Raw genomic sequence first — 23,000 nt, 5'->3', positions numbered from 1 at the left:
AATTTTGGAATGCTATGTGAATCCTGCTATACCCATGCCATGCACTGCTCATGACCTCATGCATGACATCACAAATTACATCTCAATTGACGTCATTGATGAAACCACAGATGACATCATAAGTATGACATCAACAATGACATGACCACTGATGTCACTGACTTGCTCATTGGTTCATCAATTATTTTATTTTAACTACTATGGTTTTTCACACTAATTGTTAAAAATGTACTGAACCGATTTACACTGGATGTGTATGTTATGTTGTTGTATGATGGTGGTTGTGTGGCATTATGGTGTTTCTTATCGTGCAATAGCAACAGAATTTGATTTTGGTGTGGGTGTGTATATTGTTTGAGTGGTCTTAGATTGTTATGTATGTGTGATGGTTGCTTATATGGTGTATGTATGATGGTGATTGTCTAAGTGTTTTTTTATGTCTGATTGAGTGTTGGTTTTGTGGCCTTATGCGATAAAGGCTGCGTACCCATATTCTAGTGGGTACAGTATTAGGTGAGTGCATAGGCATGTGACGGTAGAAGATATTGAGAAGTTGAGGTTTTCATAGTGATTGTGTATATATGTGATTGTGTGGATAGTGGTTGATGGTGCGCATGCAGCTCTGGGATTATAGATGTGTGGTTGCCTGATTGAGGGTGTTTTGGTTCTATGATGTTGTGGGCCTATGCTATTGGTTGTGTTGTGGTATTTTATGGTGAGGATGTAACATTGTGGCTGAGCAATCATATGATGGTAGGTGTATGGCCTCCTGATGATTGGTGTGTGGTCTGATGGTGGGTGTGCCAATCTGTGTTGTTGCATGCGAAGTGCATTATGATTGTGATCCTGTGATTGTATGATAGCGTGTGTTTTCATGGGATGTTGGTTGTTTTGATGTTTAATAGTGGGTTTGTTAATAGATGATGATGGGGTTGTGGTCATTTGATGGTGGCTGTGTGTGAATGGGTGTTCATGGGCATGTGATCATGAAATGGTGGGGACATGGGTACAGTGACTGGGCAACCCCATAAACCACCATCAAAATGCTATGCCCCATTAAATGCAACTGGCAACAGACTAGGAATTGATTTTAAAGAAAAACCTAGCTCATGTTGACACTTTCCTCACCTATAAATATGTTCAGTATGGAGGATAAAATTAAAGCCCTGCACAGCATTGTGAAGCAAACTTCAAACTATTTCTTGAGTTTTTAAATGGTCAGTAAAACCACTTCTGAATGGTCATCTACAAAGATTAGACTGAAAATTAGATAATCATAAATCTGCATGAGTAAACACATTTTGAATTAGTGAAATGCTTAGGCCACTCAATAAAAATGTTATTCCACAACTTTATACAATTTAGCCTTCTTAAAATACTTATCAGCCTGATCCATTTTTTAGATCGCAGGAACTCTAATTTATCTGTTTCATCTGCCTTCAGGGCTCCTGCACACTTTTAGTACTTTGAGGTGAACCTAAGCAAACAATTGCATCATTTTGGACAATACGCCTGGTACACTTGGTACACTTTCACTGGAGGACCCACACTGACACTAGGAAACTGGCACCGAAGCTCCAACAATGACACTGGCACCTTCAAAAGGAGCACCAGAATTGTCACTGTCATGCTGTCACAAGAGCAGCAACACTGGCATTGGGGTATTGTTGTGGCTATATTGGCAAAGGGGCATTGACATTAGGACACTAATAAGGGGCAAGCAAAGGGGCACTGGCAAATGGCCACTGGGATATCAATAATGACACTAGCACATTGGCACAGGGGATAATAAATCCAAAGCACCACTACTGACATAGGACAGGTGACACTGGAATGCTGATATGGGGCACAAAAATGAATGCTGGGACACATAAATGAGGCAGATTCACTGGGATTCTGACACTGAAACAGCAGCACCATCAATCGCACAGCAACATCAACACAAGGGCACAAATGCTGGGCCACTGGGACACAAGTAATGGGACACAAACACAGGAGCACCAAGAGTGACATGGGGATATTCATTTGAGACATTGATAGTGGAACCCTGACAGGGGGCACAAATATTGATGCGGGGACGAAGACATGGGCTGGCGACACTGAGAGTGGCACAGGGATACTAGAATACCACATTTAGGGCCTCATGTAGGTAAATAAATTTTACCGTTTCTTAAATACCGAGCCGTACCGAATCGGTAAATTAGAATCGGTAAGTTATATGTAGGTAAAAATTCGGTAACAGTTACCGATTCGGTAACATTCGGTAATCACGAATCGGAATTCACCGAATCGGTAAATACCGAGGTGGTATTTACCGAATCGGAAAATACCGAGGTGGTATTTACCGAATCGGAAAATACCGAGGTGGTATTTACCGAATCGGAAAATACCGAATCGGTATGTACGGAATCGGTAAATAAAATCACATGACTTGACGAAACAGCTAATCCTGTGCAACCACAGCCCACCCAACCAGGAAGTGGCCACACCCAGGCAGGTGTACATAATTAGCCGACCCTGGAGAGGCTTGGAGTGCAGAGGAGAGGCAGGGAGCCGGTGCCTGTGCGAGCGGGAAAACGAACATCATGTCCAGCCAGAGAACACAGAGAGACGGAGGGGAAAGGAGGAGGAAGCTGAAATTTAGCCCCAAGGAACTCCAGGTGCTGGTGGAGGAGGTGGTGAAGCAGCACCAGAAGCTGTTTGGAAGGCAATCCCTGCAAGTGCCTGAGGCTGAAAAGCGCAACATATGGCTGGCCATCCAGGCCCATGTGAATGCTGTGGGAGTGACCCACAGGGACATAGAGGTCCTAAAGAAGCGCTGGTATGACCTGAGGATTGTAACCAAGAGGAAGATGGGCGACATCCAGAAGGAGGCCAGCCAGACTGGAGGTGGAACCAACAGGGCACCTGCCCTCACCGAACTGGAGGAGCTGGTGGGGGCCACAATCGAGCAAGAGAGCGTCGTGGGTCTTGGGGACGCCGACAGCTCTGCCAGAGCCGCCACACAACAAGGTAAGACGAAAGCACAGCAATGTAGCACCCCCTATCCCTATCCCACATCCCCCATTGTGAAACGAGAATCACACTGCAGTCCACACGTGTCAGTGCAGACAGGCAATGCATTCCGGGAGATGTAGTCAGGGAAACACCAACCATGACGTAAATGTTACAGGGCAACAAGGCATGTCACGCACTCGAGGCACAAGGAGACAGAGGACATTTTGGAATGTGAAATTATTTATTGTGACGCTTTCAATGCAGCCCTTCGGGGACACTGAGCCAATGTTGTATTTCTGTCCACAGATGTGACATCATGCAGGACAGGGCATGCTGCAGGAGAGACGGCACACCGGCCACAAATATCACCTCTAGCCAGCACAAGTTCAGACCAGGGAGCAGGCCCACTGGCAGCCGCACCACCAACACAGGCAGCCTCGCCGCAGCCAGAGCCAGCATCACCTCACCCAGAGCCAGCATCACCTCACCCAGAGCCAGCATCACCTCACCCAGAGCCAGCATCGCCACTCATGTTTGAATCACCGGCCACATCTCCGCTTGCAGGTGTGGGAATGAGGAGGCGTCCAGCAGCCAGGCTACGAGCCTTAGACACCTCGTCAGACGACAGCATGGGCCCTGAAGAACTCACCAGGCCCCAGGAAGGGAGCCATGCCACTGTGCCCCACACCTCACAGGCAGCACAGACGGGAGCAAGAGGGCGCCGCAGGTCGCGTGTCCAGAGTCCACCAGCACCCATTGACGGCCATGGTGTCTTCTTGGGTCTCGAGGGCCAAATGTTGAAACAACAGCGCCTGCAAACAAAGGCAGTCATGACAGTCCAGAGGCACATGCGGGTGATGAAAACTACATTAGTCAACATGGACAATAACATCAGCGGCATGGCTGCGGGCATTCGGGACATGTCCCAGTCAATCCAGCAGTTGTGCAGCAAATTAGATGCTGACATCGAGGCACGGCGCCGGGAACGGCAGAGAAGGGACACTACCAACAGGGCACTCAACCGTCTGGCAACTGCGACTTCTCTACTGTGCCGGCGCTCTGTGACGATGCAGGAGGGCCTAACACACTGCTGCAGCGACCTGTCTCGGGGGATGGTGCAGGTGACAAGTGCACTAGGGGTGCTATTTACTAGTCAGGCGTCGACAACTGCTGCAGGGGATGCTGCGGAGAGCATCGACACCAGCAGCAGGAGCAGCATCACACCCCCCGTCCCAGAAGGACGCAGGAGCAGCAGGCGGCTTGGGGTTGGCTCTAGTGAGGATGCACAGGCCGTGCCATCCACCACTGCAGCGCGTATGCGCAAACATTTATGTGGCCCTGCTTAGCCACTTCCCAATGGGTGACGTAACCCTGGACATACTCCTTGTATAGATGGTATATTGCCAGATTGGCTTGTTCATGTGTTCATGGCGTGGTGCCACATTAAAACTACGTCATGACTAATCACAACTGGCTGTGTCCCCTTACTTACTCAGAAATAGTTGCATGTGATCTCTGTCCGTCTCTCTCTCCCATCGATTGCAGTTGGCACTCTAGCTGCGTTGCCCTGTGGCTGGCCTGACTCATCCTCGTTGTCCTCAAAATATGTTAGTTCCACATCTGTACCTTTTTTCGTGGCAAGGTTGTGCAGCATTGCACAAGTGGCAATAATCTTGCAGCAGGTGATGGGTGTGTACTGGCGTGCGCCTCCGCTCTTGTGGAGGCAGCGGAACCTGCTCTTCAGTAGTCCAAACGTGCGCTCCACCACATTGCGTGTTGTTTTGTGTGCCACGTTGTATCGTCTCTCACTCTGGGTTGATGGGTGTAGGTAGGGAGTGAGGATGAATGACCGGCATGCATATGCACTGTCGCCTAGATGAGTTAAAGGGAAACATCAGTCACATGCTTCTTTACACTATGATTTGCAGGTTGCAAGGGGCGTCACTGTTACTCACCTAGCAGGTATCCCTCTCCAAATTCTCCGGCACTCAGTCGTGTGTAGATCCCACTATTCTGGAAGATGTACGAATCGTGGGTGCTCCCAGGAAACTTTGCAACAATATCTGTGATGATGTTCCCTGCATCACAGATCACCTGCACATTGATGGAGTGGGTGGACTTCCTGTTCCTGTAGATGTGCTCTGTGTCAGCTGGTGGACAGATTGGGATGTGTGTACCGTCAATACAGCCGATGACATGGGGGAACTGTGCCATGTGATAAAAGTCTGTTTTTGTTTTCTGCAGTGCAGCCTGTGTGTTGGGGAAGCTGATGTAGTGGTGCATTCTCTGCATCATGGCATCCAGGAACTTCCTGAAGAAACGTGACAGGCAACTCTGGGATACACCACCCACCGCAGCTATCACCACCTGATAACTGCCGGATGCCAGCAGATGTAGGCTGCAGAGCACCTGCACATGTGGGGGTATGGCGTGCGCCCTTCTTATTGGCTGGTCCAGGAGTGGGTGAAGGTCCCTGATTAAGTCCATGATGGTTTCGGGGTGTAGCCTGTACCTCTCATGTATCTCTGCATCAGTCAGGTGGAATAGTGTGATGCGCTGTCTGTTGATGCGTTCCTCCCGTCGCCAAGCCCTCAGTCCTGCTGCCTGTAGACGTAGGCGCCTTGCAATGACATACATAGCGGCCATGTTGTCCACGCTGTTGCATTTTGGGATTGCTTATATGCACTGTTGATGGTTACCACCTGCTTTCAATCCGTGTTAATTACCGACTCTTATTTACCGATTTTCTTGGATTTCTTAATTACCGAGTGCTCCTACATGTCATTTTCATTTTTACCACTTCATATTTACCACTTCATATTTACCGATTCGTTAAGTATGTATTCGGTAAATCTGATTCGGTATTTTAGAATTCGGTAAATATGATTCGGTATTTACCGCCTCATATTTACCGAAAAGTCGTTTTTGGACTCCTACATCTCACTTGTCTGAATACCGGTCGGTAACAGCATATTTACCGAAAATCGGCCGTTACCGACCGGTATTTGGCTACCTACATGAGGCCCATAGAAACTGCTGCTTGCAATGTATGCAATGTAACTGGCATTTATTAGGTGCTCTGTTACTCTAGGGAGTGTCCTGGCGCTGATTGGGCACACTACCAAGGCAGTATTAGGGCACAAGGACACTAATAGAAAGGAACTAACAGGGATGACACGACACCTGGGTTCTGATCTGTGGTTGCTGGCAGGGCTCACCGACAAGGGGTTGCAGATGCAAGCATATTGACATGGAGAGCCTGAACATGGGCATTAACACTGACAAAGGGACTCTGACATGGACATTAGACACTGCAACACTGCCAAGGCTTACTGCCAGAACAACACTGTCTTGCTATACAGCACTATTATGGGTACACTAGGACAATAACACAAAGCTACTAAAGGTAACATGGGGAAATTGGCATTGAGATATTGGCACTGGCACATGGACAATGGCTCAGAAGAACTGAAAGGGGGATATTGGCACTCGAAAAAAATGAGGCGGTAGAAGAGCGTAACAGAGGTCTCGTGTTTGCTATATTTTGAACCAAAATGAGACCATCTGTTTTACAGGACTACCTTTCCACTCCAGGTGTTAGATAGAAAACGGACAGTTATCTTTGACTAACCCTCACCCATAGGGTTTCCCCTTGGTGGCATGCTTCAACACTGGGTTCTTCCCATTCTGCTGCAGAACGTGGTGTGCTACGACCTACGGGTTACATAGGGGCACATTTTGATGTATTTTCTATGAAAGATGAAGAGATAAATAGGATTGGGGGGATTGTTATACGTGGAAAACTAAAAATACCTGGCTAGTGGGAACACAATTTTATTCATGCCTCTATCCGGTATGATTAAAACTAGGGGGAAAAAGATTGAAACTCATGGATTTATGTTCCTGAATTTCTACGAGGATCGGAGCCATGGGCGGGCTACTTTCCTGAAGCAAGGGAGTAGTCTTGATGCAAGTGTAACTAAAGGCGTCCCTTCCCCCCGTTGTCGTGTAGTTCCTATAAACCTATATAGAATCTGCGCGTTTAGACAAAATGTACTGTAGGATTGGAGTCAGACTGATTCTAGACACCCCTACCAAATATGTTAGCCTGTATACCAGCTAGCTCACAGTGCTACTAGACACTCCTCTGACCAAGGACAGAATAGTTCTTGGCAACTATCGAACATGACAACCCTGTCCCATCAGGGATCGTGGAAACAGTGTACTACTTTTCGCTCAGTCACTCCTGCTCGCTTTGTTTCAGAGAGATACACAGAATATACTGTGGGGACGTTTTTCAATACGCATTTACTGAACCAGTGCCATTCTAGTGTATATTAGATGTGCTGAAACAACTATTAGACAGTAACAGATATAAATGATTATAAGCACTAACACAGTAAAAGGAAAATGGATTTCTACCATTGTGCTAAAACAATGAATACAGGGAAGTATATAAAATACATGACAGTAGAATGAGTACTCCTATGATGCGACCCTAACTAGATATACCTAAGTGTACCTAGCATGTATATAGGGGTAGATGCCAAGACTCGCTCTAGGATAAAGTCAGCCCCATTACCTGAAGTGAGAGACGGTGGGACCCTGTCTCGGTCTAGAAATGGTCACCCGCAAGGGATGTCAGACCACTGCTAGCTGGAGTGTCTGCGTGCAGGAACCTCAGCATCTTGCGACAGTGTGTCGGCATGGAAGTCCTTTTCTCCTCTGACTATCTCAGCAAGAGTTGATGTATATATACCCAAAGTGGTACCCCCTGGGGATATACCTTGCTGTGTCATGTAGGACTGAGATGACAAAAGGAATGACCCTTATACATAGTTATCATGCAGGAGATATTAGGCCTGCTGTCCTGCTGTGATTCCAAGAATCCTCACGCATAATGAATGAGGCTTAAGCTTTTCGGTGAAAACTCCATGTCTTCTCTGGACATTACTGTAACTAGGCAAAAGGTCAGTACTAAGAACCGTTATGCAGTGTAAAGGTAGGGAGAATTTAGGTGAAAGCTTAGTTGACTACCTGGCCTATATTGGGGTACCTATATGGAAAAGGCACTACCACTGGTACAAACTGGGATGACACGACAGCTGGGTTTTGATATGTGGTTGTTGGCAGGGCTCACCGACAAGGGGTTGCAGATGCAAGCATACTGACATGGAGACCCTGAACATGGGCATTAACACTGACAAAGGAACTCTGACATGGACATTAGACACTTCAACACTGCCAAGGCTTACTGCCAGAACAACACTGTCTAGCTATTCTGGCACTACCACTGGTACAAAAGTACAATGACACAACGCCACTAAAGGTAACATGGGGACATTGGCATTGGGATATTGGCACTGGCACATGGACAATGTCTCAGAAGAACTGAAAGGGGGAAATTGGCACTTGGACAACCACTTTGGCACTGACACTGGGACACTCGAAAAAAGGGGGAGGTAGAGGAGAGAAACAGAGGACTCTGCCTCCTATTTGCTATATTTTAAACCAAAATGAGTCCATCCATTTTACAGGACTACCTTTCAACTACAGGTGTTAGATAGAAAACAGACGGTTTTCTTTAAATAATCCTCACCCACAGGGTTTTCCCTTAGTGGCATGCTTCATCACTGGGTTCTTCCCATTCCGCTGCGGAATAGAGCGCGCTATGACCTACGGTTTACATGTGAGCACTTTTTGATGTATTCTATGAAGGATGAAGAGACAAATAGGAGTGGGGGCATTGTTATACGTGGAAAACTGAAAATACCTGGCTAGTGGGAAAACTATTTTATTCGTGCCTCTATCCGGTAAGATTAAAAACTAGGGAAAAAAGATTGAATCTCATCGATTTATGTTCCTGAATTTCTACGAGGGTCAGAGCCAAGGGCGGGCTATATTCCTGAAGCAAGGGAGTTGTCTTGATGCAAGTGTGACTAAAGGCGTCCCTCCCCCCCTCCCCGGTTTGGGCTAATGAAGCCTCATTTTGGCTTCTAGCATATCCTACAGGAATATTACCAAATCGGTACTGTATGTATATGTATTTCTTTTATTCTTGTTTTTTTTCTCAGAGAAGAGCAAACTCAAAATTTTGTATTTTATCAGGAGTGGTATCAAGGAGTATTCCTTGGTCCTGAAGAAAATCCTTGAGATAGGGCTTGAAAGATATAGACCGTAGAAATTCAGGATCATAAGTCCATGCGTTTCAAACATTTTTTCCCCAGTTTTGAATCATACCGGATAGAGGCACGAATAAAATTGTTTTCCCATTAGCTAAGTATTTTTAGTTTTCCACGTATAACAACAACCCCCACTCCTATTTGTTTCTTCATCCTTTATAGTATACATCAAAAAGTGCTCCCATGTAACTCGTAGCACGCCTCGTTCCACAGCAAACCGCAAGAACCCAATGATGAAGACTGACTCTGGCACAACATGGGTAGATGTGAAATTAAGGGCACTGCCATTCATACTGAGACACTGGCAAGAAAGAATATGCAGAGAGACACTGAAATATGTGCACTAGCACTGACAGGGGGACACTGACCCAGGAACACTGAGAAGTCCACAAACATTAATGCTGAGTCACTGACATTAGGGCAGCAGTATTGGGACAGTGACACAGGGATACTGACACTAATATTAGAAAGTGGCATGCACAGAGCAGTCGAGCAGTTTACCAGGGCCGGTTTCGGTTCCCAGTCCGGCCCTGCTGGGGAGGGAAGCACAGCCCAAAACATGATGACTAGCTGTGAGATGCAGCATGTTGCCAAGAAAGACTGGGAGACTAATGGACGTTGATGCCAGTAACATTTCACCCCAGAGACACCTGCAGCCCCCTCACTTCATATTTGGCACTCCGCACAGATGAAGGTGCTTCTCCCCCAACACCTTGATAAATATTGTCTTATTCACAGAAATGGTTCAAACATCACACCTCCTGTATTTGTCTCAGATTATTAACACGTTAACTTTATATTGCAAGTTTTGAAATGTGATGTGCAGCACCTATTAATGATTATGGAAACTTCAATGGTATCTAATGTTTTTTCACTGTTATTTGAGATGTGCACCATTGCAAAATGTCATCAATGTAAAAAAAAAATAACAATCATGGCATTTGAGATGTCATCAGTGAAGTCATGTGTAAGGTCAGTGCTTAGAGGGAGAGGGAGTTATAGTTTGCATAACATAGTTAATGGGCAAATTTCAGGGTTTTGTAACAGAATCATGACATCACTTTACCTGTGGCTTATGCACTGACTTTCCTAGTTTATTCAGATGGAATGTAAAAGTAGTCCCTTTACATGAACAATAATTTATTTTTTCAGTGAATTTCAGAGTTAAAAACAAAAAAAAAACATTTTAATGAGTTATTTCTACTTATGGTCGTATTACGATACGTAGTGGGTGTGTGGTGGTGAATGATAATGTCTCTGTGATGTTGCAGCCTACCCACAGTTGTGCATGGCAGCAAGTGTTGCCTGCAGGCCTAGACTGCTGGTCAAGACTGTAGGCCCAAACAACAGGCCAAGGCATGCAAAAACCCACCTTGCGGTTACGCTCCTGCATGTAGGTTTTGGTTGTGTCCAGTTGGGGTTTGAATGCCCGATCCACATCCCTTGTTGTCAATGTCAACTGTGAATGAAGTTTGCAGGATAACCACAATCCTACAATCTCTGATTTTCTGCACATCCTTCAAATTATGGCAAAGTTATTAGCAAATCAATTTTCTCTCCATTTAATTTTCTCCCTTGTCCGATCTGAATTAGGATCAGTGCACTGCATTTAACTTGACATATCAACAGAAAAAAACCATGTCAATTCCTACCAAATTTCGAGTGGACTTCTCACAGGTTATCAAAGGTTTTAGCAAATTAACAGATCCCCTTATATATATCCCTATGGCAAAATGATGAAACTGAATATATCCTCACGTTTTAATATTTGTATGCATTCCCTAGTACTTTTGTTACACCAGCTTGGGACCCAATTCTTCATGTACTCTGATGACACCCAGCATATCTTTGTGGTGTATCCTAGCCAGGGACAACTAGCTAAAGCTTAGTTCTAACAAAACCGAGTTTCTACTAACCTCTCCTACAGTAAATATTACTGACCACCACAGGCCTGTAACTAGGGGACCTCCTGTCTCAGCAAAATCTATCTGTATCTTGGGAATGTACATTGATTTTTCCCTCGACCTGTGGACTCTAATGGCAAATATTTCTAAATCATGCTCCGACTATCTCAAAAACCTTCACCACATCCTTCCTTTCTTAGAACCCAATCTCAGGGTGCCTGTGGTAAATGCCATCATCCAATCAAGTACTGGCTATAGGAATGGTGTTTTTCTAGCCCAAAATGCATTTATTCCCTCTTCAACGAATCCAGAATACAACCGTCCATATCTTGCAGGGTCTCAAAAAATCAGACCCAGTTACAGAGGCAAGAAGGAGTCTGCACTGGTGGCCAATTCATCCCCAAGTAAAGTTTTAGGCCAGGACAACTGCGCACAAAGACATCTAAGCTCAGACACTGGCTTATTTGGCAAATATATTTTCCTGGCACAATTCATATAGGAACTAAAGATCTGATCATCAATTTTTTGTTGCTGGTCCTGAAGTCTCAAACCTCTACCTATGGGGATGGAGCCTTCACCATAGCTGCGGCAAACGCATGCAATTTGCTTCTCATCGACCTTATCAGGTTAACTTTACTCATTTGTGAAAGGCCTTCAGCACCTCTTTTAACTATAAACCCTTGTTTAGCTTTGTAAATAACAATAACAGGAGTAATCTAAGCATTCTGTCCGCCAAACCTTGTGCAGAGTGGCACAAAAGGCATCAGCAAATGAAAGATTTTTTGATCCCACCTTACGCTTTTTCCCTCACTCCATTGGATTTGATTTAATCCTGATATCCCTTGCTCTGCATTAAATGTATTAAGGCCTGCAAATGAACACTTTTTAAAATCTGGTTTCAATGTGACCCCTGGATGTGCACGGTTGATGGACAGGCCTATCTTTTTATGTGCATAGTTCTCCACCATGACTACGGAGTCTACCCAAGTCGTAAACTTAGTATTACTCATAATTTGTATAAATACCAAAAATGTGATAGGACGGGTCTATCTTTTCATGGGCAGAGTTATCAACCCTGACTGCAGAGTCTCCGCAGTCGTAAACTGACTATTACTTTATAGTTTAGGAATACAAAAAATATGTAAACTTATACAAAGGGATAGGTTTGCCTTTGTGAAACAGGCCCTGCATTTTTCAATCATATATTTTTAACCATGGAGATACTGCCAGCATTCATTAAACACATTGTTGTTTAGATTTAATCACAGCTTCACCATTGGACAGTCATGAGAATACCTACAAATCTGAACTTTTATGACAGGTGTACTCCTGAGCACCCAAAAAGGAACATGTATTCATTCTATTAAGTCACTGTGCTACTAGGAATTTTGACAGCTCTGCCAAGTGCTTAATTTCAGCAGGTGATTGCTGGTCGGGGCCACTGACACTAATTTTTGGGGACCGACACTTATTTCTCCTGATCAAGGGAAAAGAAGAAGCAAGAGAAAGACTATTCGGGTGTTACAAAAGGACAAAGGAGGAACCTCAAAGAGTGTGATAAAGGGGAAACAGGAGGCTAGTAGTGGATTAAAGAGCCCTGAGGTGGATTGAAGATTAGACAGCATTGGTATTCCATTTACTAACATTTAATACTGCTGGCCGTGGGCTTCTGAGCGCAGCTTTGTGCACCGGCACGCATTGGTTTACAAATTAAGCACTCGCAGTGTCATGCTAATCAAGCCCATTAAAGGTAGCGTGGCTAGAGTATCGATTAAATTCGTCTACCACGACAGTCCAATCATAACTGAAGAATTCTATGTATTTATTATAGTGATAAAACTCTGAATTTGCTGTAAAAACTCTTCAACAATCACGGAAGGTGACTATGGATGGCATTTTGATTTTGGTTAACCATATTCTCACAGAGAGCCTTAAGCAGTTTGATGAATAAAGCCAGTCAATCCAGAACTGGCCAGTCCCAGAAAGGGGCCTGGTGCATCCTTGGCTTATGGTCGAGAGTGATCACTAATGCGAACCGCATGTCAAAACAGTGATCACATTAATGTTACAGTAAGAACTGAGGTGCAAGAGACAGATTCTTACCAGACTCATCTGTGTAAAATGTCCTATTATCTTCCCCCAACTTCTTCAAGCTGCGTAGATGGACTGGATTAGTCAAAATGTATTTGTCCTTCATCCTTGGATTCTGTAAGAATGCACAAATAGGTGAATTAGACATTGATGCGTGACATGCATGTTACATGCTGCATTACTTGCTGATGCGATCTAGAATGATTGATGGTTAATAACTATTTCTAACAATTGGGTATTTCAGTTTACATTTATATTCACTGCATTTACAAGGAAAATGCTTTTCATGTTTTGGCAATCTGGTGGATTCAATGATTTTTCGTGCAGAAAAGGTGCTAATAAAATGTAGAAAATATCTTATGGGAAGAGGGGGAGACAAAGTTGGCTGGGGCTCTGGTGCTTGTTTTAGCAATGCATACATGAGAGGCAGAGAGGATGGTCTCCTGATACGCAGGCAAGGGAACAGGCAAGTTTAGTGAGTATTAGCGTGTGCATTCCTGGGCATCCTCAGTTGCCTGACAGTTAGTGTCTTCTAGAAGATGGTCAGTGCACCTCAATCCTTTGTCACTGGATACATATATGTTTGTTGAGGGCAGATGAACAGATGCTATGTGTTATGAAGATGGTTTGTAGCAGCAATGTGTAGGGAAATGCAAAAATGCTGTTTATTTCAGCTGCACTTAATGCACATTTTGACTACAGAAAAGATATATAATAAAGTTAAAATAGCAAATACCATCCCTTGATTAAAATTACATAATTTGATGGACTCTCTTCTGTAAGTCCCAGTCTTTTTTTTTTTAAGTATCTTTATTGAGCAGCCTGTACGGAACAAACATACATCGCCCTCACAGAAGGGGCAAAGCAAAATCACTTTGCCAATATAACATGTACAAGCCATTTTACAATTCAAGAAAGGAAATACCCGTTAAAAAACAAGCCCTCGTCCCCGAACCTACCCCCCCCCCCCCAACTCGGCACTAATTTATATAACTGTGACATCTGGCAGTAATACAGTGTAATTTTCAAATAACATTACAGAGCAGTTGCATTCCTCCCAGCCCATAAACAGCAAAGGCCTGTACTGGAGATTATGCCAAATCTGGATTCGTAAGGAGATACCCCGAAAGGGGAGCCCAAAAATCTTTAGGTTGGGATGGTTCCGGCAACTCCTCCGCATATATTGCCAATTGGTCCCTATAATAGAGCAGATCACGGATCCATCTCTTAATTGTTGGCACAGTCTTTGCACCCCAACATTGTGCTACAGCCCTCTTAGCAAATAGGGTAGATATAGCTACCATAAGCCTGTTACAGGGCTTGAGTTTCTGCACGCAGCCCAACAGACATACCTCAAGCACACACCCTGTAAGCCCCAGTCTTATAGTCACCATTTCATCTTGCTTACCTGCATACCATCATCGAGTTTCAATTCCACTTTCTCCCATTTCAATTCCCGCGCGTAATAACTCTCCGGTTTCAATTCCTCCGCCTAATAACAATGCAGGCGGATGGAATTGAAACCAGACGGTCATTCTGGCTGGATTCTGCTCGTCCACCAGTCGGAGTCCCCAACATAATCCCTGAGGACGGCAGTTCCACTGTCGGGATTACAATGTTGATTTCCGACAGGCTTTCCATATCGTGCTTACCAACATAGAAAGCCTCTCGGAAAGCGACTTTGTGGGCCCCCACTACACCATGGCCGCCGGTTGGGGGCCGAGGGTCAATCCCTGCACCATGTGGCAGGCACCTTCCGGTTCAGGGATTAACAGAATCTTCCATTTCTCCATGGGAGCTTGTGCTACAGCCGGTTTACAGCCGCAGCACAAGCTACCATATAGAAATGGGATTATGCGACCGCACCATGTGCAATAGCATTGTAATGGCAGTGTCGGCACCACCGACCGTGGCGATCACGTCCACCCAACATTTTAATCAGGCCCATAGTGCTATTCACAAAGGTAGCCTACACTTGTGAGTAAATCACATGTTTAATTTACTCTAATGCTTTTGGTTAACTTAACAACATTAGGCTATTCACAAAATTCGACTGTAATGTTGCTCAAAAGTGAAAAAGGGTTGATCAAAATGTGCAAGTCTAATGGCCTAAAAAAAAATTCTTTTTGGAAAGTCTACCCTTATGCCGATCCCGATTACCTTCCTTCCCCCAAAGAAACATACAATTCAGATGCATCGGAAGATGATGTATCCACTACTAGTGGTTCTAGTGGGGGTAGTACCAGACAAAAACAAAGAGGAAGAGGGCGGGGCTGGAGTAGACATTACCATCAACAAGACTCCTGGCCACCCTTTCCTATGGCAGGAAGTATGAATTATCACAATCAGTTCCAACAACCTCATTTTCCTATGATGGGTTGGAACCCTGCATTCATGCCCCCACAAGCCTTTACCCCTAACACTTATCGCCCCCCTTTTTTAGACAGGGGCAGAAGAGGGCGGGGCAGAAGAAGAGGACAAGTCCATTGGGGTGCGGAGGAGACAGTAGGGAACAACACCCGGAGCAAAACACAGAATCTACAAGCGGGTGTCAGCAACACACAAGCTTAGTCACTAACCTTTCTAGTATCACCCTGTCACCCAGTGAACTTTCAGTACTGGAGAAAGGATTGGGTTTCGTGCCTACGGCACGTTTAGATAAATTTCGTCTACATTGTGAGTTGGCAAATTTCTTTAGAAAACTCAAATTAAAAGCATTTTTTGAAAATATGGAACCAGCCGAGACCACAGAAAATACGAGTGACACTGACCTTAGAATTAAGTCTACCTTTAATCCCCCCCCACACACAGTACCAGCTGAAATAATTGCTTTTGAACGTGCAGTTTTTCTGGATGTGGAAGCATTGGAGGATAGAGAGGTCTTCAAAAACATGAACACAGCAGAATTTCAGGCACTACAGTCACTACAAAATAACACTGCAATTGTAATCAAACCTGCAGATAAAGGTGGTGGGGTGGTGATACAGGATGTCGCTGATTATGACAAGGAATGTAGACGACTCCTGAATGACTCCGTCAGTTACACTCGTCTAACTAAGGATCCATCTATGGATCTAAAAGAAGTTATATGCAACTTGGTCCAAACGGCAGAATCTAATGAGTACATTTCCAAACAAGAGGCACAATTTCTGACCACCAGTGCAGGGATTGTACCCTACTTTTACACCTTGCCAAAAACTCATAAAAATAGGACCCCGCCTCCCGTACGTCCTATAGTGTCCGGGATTGGCTCCCTTTTGGAACCTCTTTCCCGGTACTGTGATGAATTTTTGAAACCTTTGGTGCAAGGGACTTCTACATACTTGAAGGACACCAAAAATCTTTTGGCCCTCATACAGACACTGAATGTGGACAATGATAATACAATCTTGGTCTCAATGGATATAGAGAGCCTCTATACGAGCATACCTCAGGACGAAACCATCAGGGTCCTTACCGAGGTTCTAGATGCAGCGCAATGGGACTTCAACACGCCCAGGTCTTTTGTGATTGAATGTGCCACGTTGGCTTTAAAAAAGAACTTTTTTGAATATCAAGGTGATCTGTTCTTGCAAACCACAGGTACATCTATGGGCAGTGTTTTTGCCCCTAGTGTAGCGGGTTTATATGTCTTCGATTTTGAAAGCAAATACATCCTACATGACAGTAACCCGTTTGGACAACATCTGTCCTTGTGGCGCAGATATATTGATGATGTGTTCATCATATGGCAGGGTGCAGAAAGTCGCCTTTTGGATTTCTTTAACTGGATTAATACCTGCGACAGACACCTTAAGTTCACATACACTTACCACCATACAGAGATGATCTTTCTTGATTTGGTGATAACAAAAACCAATGGGTCATTAACAACACGCACCCATTATAAGCCTACAGCAAAAAACAATTTACTGGCTTTCTCGAGTTTCCATCCACGAACACTACGTGAAAACTTACCATATGGTCAGTATTTGCGTCTGAGACGCAACTGCAGTGAGGTTGCAGATTTCCGCAAGCAATCAGAGGATTTGACTCAGAAACGAAGCAAAAGAGGTTACCCTAGGAGAATCCTTACAAAAAGCTGCAAGAGAGCCCGTAATCAACCCAGGGAAGCTCTCCTTGAAGAAACAGTAAAAACAGACACGGGTATTCCCTTGACGTGCGTAACAACCTATAGCACGGCCTCCAACGCAGTCACCAACTCTATACGCAAGAACTGGCGTATTTTGGTGAGTAACAACAGGAAATGGGAAAAACCCTTGTTTTCTTTCAAGAAAGCTAGAAGCATTAAAGATGCCCTAGTACATACTCGTCCAAAGAACATGATTATGCAAGGCGAACAAACACTTTGTAATGCTTGGGGTTTGCCTAAAATAACGGGACACTACCCATGTGGGTCGTGTAGTGTTTGCCACCTAACGAAAGCAAGTAAGACCTTGCTGTTGGAGACCGACAAGGTCTGGACACAAAGACAACACACGAATTGCAACACTAACAACGTGGTCTATCTTATTACCTGCCCATGTGGGTTACGGTACATAGGAATGACCACCAGAAAAATTAAGCAACGAGTGTGTGAACACCGGAGCAATATAAGGTGTAAGCGTAATACCACCAAGCTCACCGAACATTTTCTCCGCTTCAATCACACTATTGATGACCTGGTGTGGACCATTATTGAACACCTACAAGGAGGCAATAATATAACCCAGAGACTGTTTGAGAAAGAACAACGATGGGTATATCGTCTGGCCACTCATACATCAGGCCTTAATGATAATATACCCTGGAATAGCGTAATGCAGCACTGAAACATCCATTTGACTTTTGGTTCATTAGTGTGGTCACCCTATATAGCTAAAGGGACTGGTACCTTACCTAGTTTACCTAAAATGTCCATAAGTGCCACTGAATAAAGTTTTGAGAAAAAGAAAAAACGTTTGAAAAAGAGGTATTCCTCCTCTTCCTTTTTTCCTCAAAACGAACTGCACTTTATTGTTTCTGTAAAGAAATAGGGCACTTATAATTTTTATGTGTCTGTTTTTATACGATACCACACAGTAACGCTTCCGCCTTCCCATTTTATATTGCACACTCGTAGAAAAGGCTAGACTGTTTAGTGGGTTTAACGTTCTAGTCCCTGAGCGATTTCCTCATTTTTCTTCTATCTGATTGGCTATGAAGACGTAATATGACGTAACACGTATTTTGGGGCTTCCGCATTTGAGAAACAAATAACATCCATATTGATTGGATGTTAAAGGTATTTAAACTGTTGCCCTGACCAATAACGACACCTACGGGATCCAAATCGGAGGGAACGCTAGGTGTTCCGGCGGGTGCTGCGCTTTGACGAAGTAAGTGGTCGCTTGCAACTGCATAATTCGTTCTCCATTTTAACTTCTCTAGTTACCAGATGGTAACGTTTTTATTATTGTCTATTGCAGTGTGTGACTACAAGTGCGCATCCCCCTCCCTGGGTCCATGGTGTGAGGCAGATCATAGCCATTAGTAAGTCTTTTTAGAGACATGTTCTGTGACAAGGCACGATCATGACTAAGCCCAGTAAGACCTTTTTTTCCCCTAATGTTTCCTTTGGGGACTCCTGAAAGTTCCGTGACCGTAATCTTGGAGTTCTTCCTTTTACCTTTGGTTCCTTGGCCAATGAGTACAACCCTAAATAAGAGGAGGTGGTACAGTTGCGACTCCTTTTGAAATGTAACGAATGATACGTATGCTGTCAAATATTTACAGATTTCCACACACCACAGTAGCATCTGATGATTTCTAAATGAGATTTTGTGTGGTCTTTATCGTATACCACATGATGGTATTGTTAAGTGAAGGGGGACTTTTGCCTTTGACCAAAAACATGTAATTGCGTGTTATTTCACTAAGCAATGATCTGTTTATGTTGTTTGTTGTTTCTGTTTATTATTGCAGACACTTTTGTCTTCAGAATTCCTGAAGTCTCTCCGGTAACAAGAACCGTGAGTCTTTTATTAACATCACTGCCAACGGTTGGGTGCACCTTAGCGTGTGCATACCACCGGGGCAGTAAGGTCCTGATGAATGCCTGGTGAATCATCTAAAAATGGCAGAAACATGTTGACCAAATTTTATTCTTTTCACTATTAGGGTTAACTAACCAAAATTTGGTATCTAGTTATCATACCCTTTTTAATTAATGCTAGGTTTACCATAATAAAGGTTTTTGGTTGAAACCTAGACATTTTTTACATTCACTTTGCACATCACATTGCACCATCACACGTGACACTTCAATCACCAGCTCCGCTGTAAACAGGCGTTGTAGCACACCGGGGAGGTATTAGACCTCCCTGGTGGGAGTCCAATGATGAAGCATGTCACCAACCAGGTTGGTGAGTGAGGACTCTTTTAACAAACTTTGATTGTTTTGGCAATATAGGCTCTCTTTCCCTTTCCTTTGTAGTAGTTGTTCTTTCCCATACTCTTTTGTTGTTTATCACACTTATTAGGAGTACGGCAGTCCTAGGACCGCCGTACTCAAAGTGGCAGTCCAACCAACGTCACCACTGTGGATCCGCCTGCAGTATTACGAGTGTGGCGTACCATCACAGGACCAATGCGACTGCCAGGATCCAATATCCCACAGTGGTGGAGCAGTGGTAAGGGGCAGGAATATGCTGGTGGTGCTGCTGCGGCACCACCGAGCATATTCCGAGTTGCTTTTCCATTGCCTATTTCCTGGTGGTGAGCCCACTATAAAATGAGTGGGCGAGATGCAACTATGAGGGCCCTAACATGGGCCCCTGCTGCTTCTGGGCCTGGGGGGTGGACACAGGGGGGCACATGTTGTGCCCCCCTGGAATTGCACCCCTGTTCCTGCACGGTGTGGCATGCAGAACATGGTGCATGCCACACCATGCAGAAACGTGCTGTAGGCGCTGTCACAGAGGCAGTCTGCTGTTAAGGCACATAACATGGCACTGCGTGAGACTGCTGCAGCACCACCCATCTAACCTGGATTCAACTCAGAATCAGGAGGGTGCACTATTGCCCTCCTGGATGCGCAGCTGTGGTGGTGCTGCAGGAGGACCGCCAAACTCATAATAAGGCCCTAAGTTATTACTGTCCAAAACATGCAATGGTCTTAACTTCAGCACCACACATGGCCAAACATTTATGCTGCAACACCCTCCCATGAAAAGTAATGGCGGTACAGAGATAAAATAAAACCCCATAGGAAATAATTTGAAGTTAAAATAAATAATTTGAAATAGTTCAAAATGTAAATAAATATAACTGAATTATATAAAACTATTTAAAAATAAACAATTTTTATTATTTAATCATGAAAATGTATTAGCAATCTTTTTTATGTATCCATTAATGTTAAATTAATTTTTGGTAAAATATAGTTAAATTATTTTAAATTAAGTATATGCACCACTTTTAATAATTGTTAATGCATGATCATTTATTTCTTTAAGTGGAAATATATTTTATAATTTAAACTTCAGAAAAATATTTCTATTTATTTTTAATATATTTAAATTAATTAAAGATTTCATTCAAAAATAAATAGTGATGTTGCACATTTTGTATTGTATTCCACATTAAACTAAATATATAACATCAATTTATTGAAAGATTTAAATAAAAATATTTTTACTGATTTATTATAAAGTAGATTTTATTTGTAATGTTCTCTATTCTTTACCATGGGTAGGGCTTAACATCGACTGTGAGTCATGATTTGGTAAAGTATAAGAAAAAGTACAAAAGTGTATTTAACTAAAAATAATTGTGAAACTATTTTTATGTTACACATTAAAGTAAACTAATTTTATATAGTAATTAAATTATATAACACAAAAAGTAGAACATATTTTCCTAAAGATTACTTTAAACAATCAATTCCTACCTCTAATAAAAAAATATTTTTGTATAATGCGGTAATAAATATTATTGACAATGATGCATAGAATTAATTGAAGGTAATTTAATTATATTTTGATAAAAGTTAATGTTACATCAATATAATAAACCAAAAGGTTGTTAAAAAAAATTAATCGAATTATGAATGTATTTTATTGGTTTATGATTTTACATTTAATTATATCTATTTATATCTTTAACTATTTATAATATTTCAACATTGTTTTCTATTGTGTTTTATATTAAATACCTGCCTCCTTCTTTTATGGAAGGGAGTTGCGGTACCAGTAGTAGGCGATGTGGCGTGCTGGACTAACTCAATTTGCTACTGTTTTGAGTTTGATTTTGGCTGTAGCAACTTTAAAAGTGCAGTTTGTGAATAGCTATCCCATTTATGGAGGAAGTGCTAGATTTGGATGAGGACCCACTGATAAAATTCCCTCTGCCATACTAAACCTGTGATGGAAGAAATGCCACTTGTAAGTATCCCTCTAGAACTAAAAGTGAACATAGAAACAAGATGATTTTCCTTTGTCACCCAAATCTTAAACAGGCCTAAAATATGTAAACACTAGAACCATTAGCCCCATGCCAATGATAATGAATCAACATGACACTTCAGTGTCAGGCTTTTTGTAAGGGGTCACATCATATTTGTAAATACACTCAAAGTGCTGGTATGTCATCTTCACATACAACTCCTGATTAAGTAAAGTGAATTAATTGGTAAAAAGCTACAATTCCTATCCTAGAATATTTTGCAACATCCAGCTACGTTTTTCTCAACATTATCTGGACATTACTGCCTTGAAGTTAACCAGATCCAAGCTTGGAAATTGCAATTGCAAATTCCTTCTGGGTGTGCATTTATCAGAAAGAGAAAGAGATAATCCTCAATTCTGTGATCAAAACAGTGATCACATTTAACAAATTTGCTCATTCTATTCTGTGCTGCAGCTCACTTTTGACCTGTTATGACCACACATATGAGAAAACTGATTTGAACCATAATCAATGGCTGCTCTGACCAATGGTAGAAGCTTCAGTAGGGCCATTCGTGCATAAATTCCAAAAGCTGACAAAACAGATCATCTAACCCATATATAGACTCCCCTACGGTACCATGCAACTTCAGCTTTTATAGCACTATTGATGCAACTTTAATAAAAACAAATCTTAAAGCACCTTATCATATCAAACCTGAAGAGCGGGGGAATGAAATAAATGAGGACCATGTGACTCTTGAGAAAACATCAGTCTAGAAGTTCTGTACTTGCTATAGCGCACATAACAAAGTCATTTATGGGTGTTACTTGTGCTCTGGTACAGAGTAATTGCTTAGTGGGTGGTGGTTCCTGGTATGTTACAATGCTCTGTGACCTAGAATTCAAATCCATTGAGTGCTTTATTTTGGGCCTTGGAATGCAGAGAGTTTTTGCCACTACTGAAATTAAGGGCCTGATTATGAGTTTGACAGAACATAGGATTGCAGAGCCTGTGGTGGCAGTCGTACCACTGCCACACTGTGGAACTGCCCGCTGTATTCCGACTGTGGCAGTCAGACCGCCACAAGACCGCTGGCGTGGGGGAGCGACCCTTGACCCTGCTCCAGGCAGGTCGCTCCCCCACGCCGCGACAGCACCACCTGTTGTGCCTGTGTTTCCCTGCTCGCTGCTGCTGTCACTGCCACGAGTTCGAGGCCCTCCTCCACCTGCAGGCTACCACCTGCGCCTCATCCCTGGTGGCCAGTGGCTGGCCGTAGGTCTGCTTGCTCTGTATTGCTTGTTTTATTGCTTAATTGTTTAGTTTTTTCTCCTCCTTCAGTATGTCTTGCTTAATTCTGTGCCCTGTGCCCTCTTTTGCCTTCTGTCTCCTCGCCGCTCCTGCCCCTGTCTTTCCCACC

At 43.4% G+C, this 23,000-nt stretch overlaps 1 protein-coding gene across 2 annotated transcripts in view; it reads right to left on the bottom strand.

The window, feature by feature from the left end:
• Nucleotides 1–23,000, bottom strand: part of ABCB11 (ATP binding cassette subfamily B member 11) — a 431,988-nt gene that overhangs the window by 349,332 nt on the left and 59,656 nt on the right. For both annotated transcript variants that reach the window (XM_085645365.1, XM_085645366.1), the window contains exon 2: nt 13,187–13,289. In XM_085645365.1, the coding sequence (XP_085501491.1) occupies nt 13,187–13,280 (94 nt within the window). In that variant the 5' untranslated portion in view covers nt 13,281–13,289. The remainder of the gene's footprint in view (nt 1–13,186; nt 13,290–23,000) is intronic.

This window comes from Triturus cristatus, chromosome 3_1 (genome assembly GCF_964204655.1).
Source record: "Triturus cristatus chromosome 3_1, aTriCri1.1, whole genome shotgun sequence".
Lineage (NCBI taxonomy): Eukaryota > Metazoa > Chordata > Amphibia > Caudata > Salamandridae > Triturus > Triturus cristatus.
The sequence above is the reverse complement of the archived record's forward strand: the minus strand, read 5'-3'. Positions and strand labels throughout refer to the sequence as shown.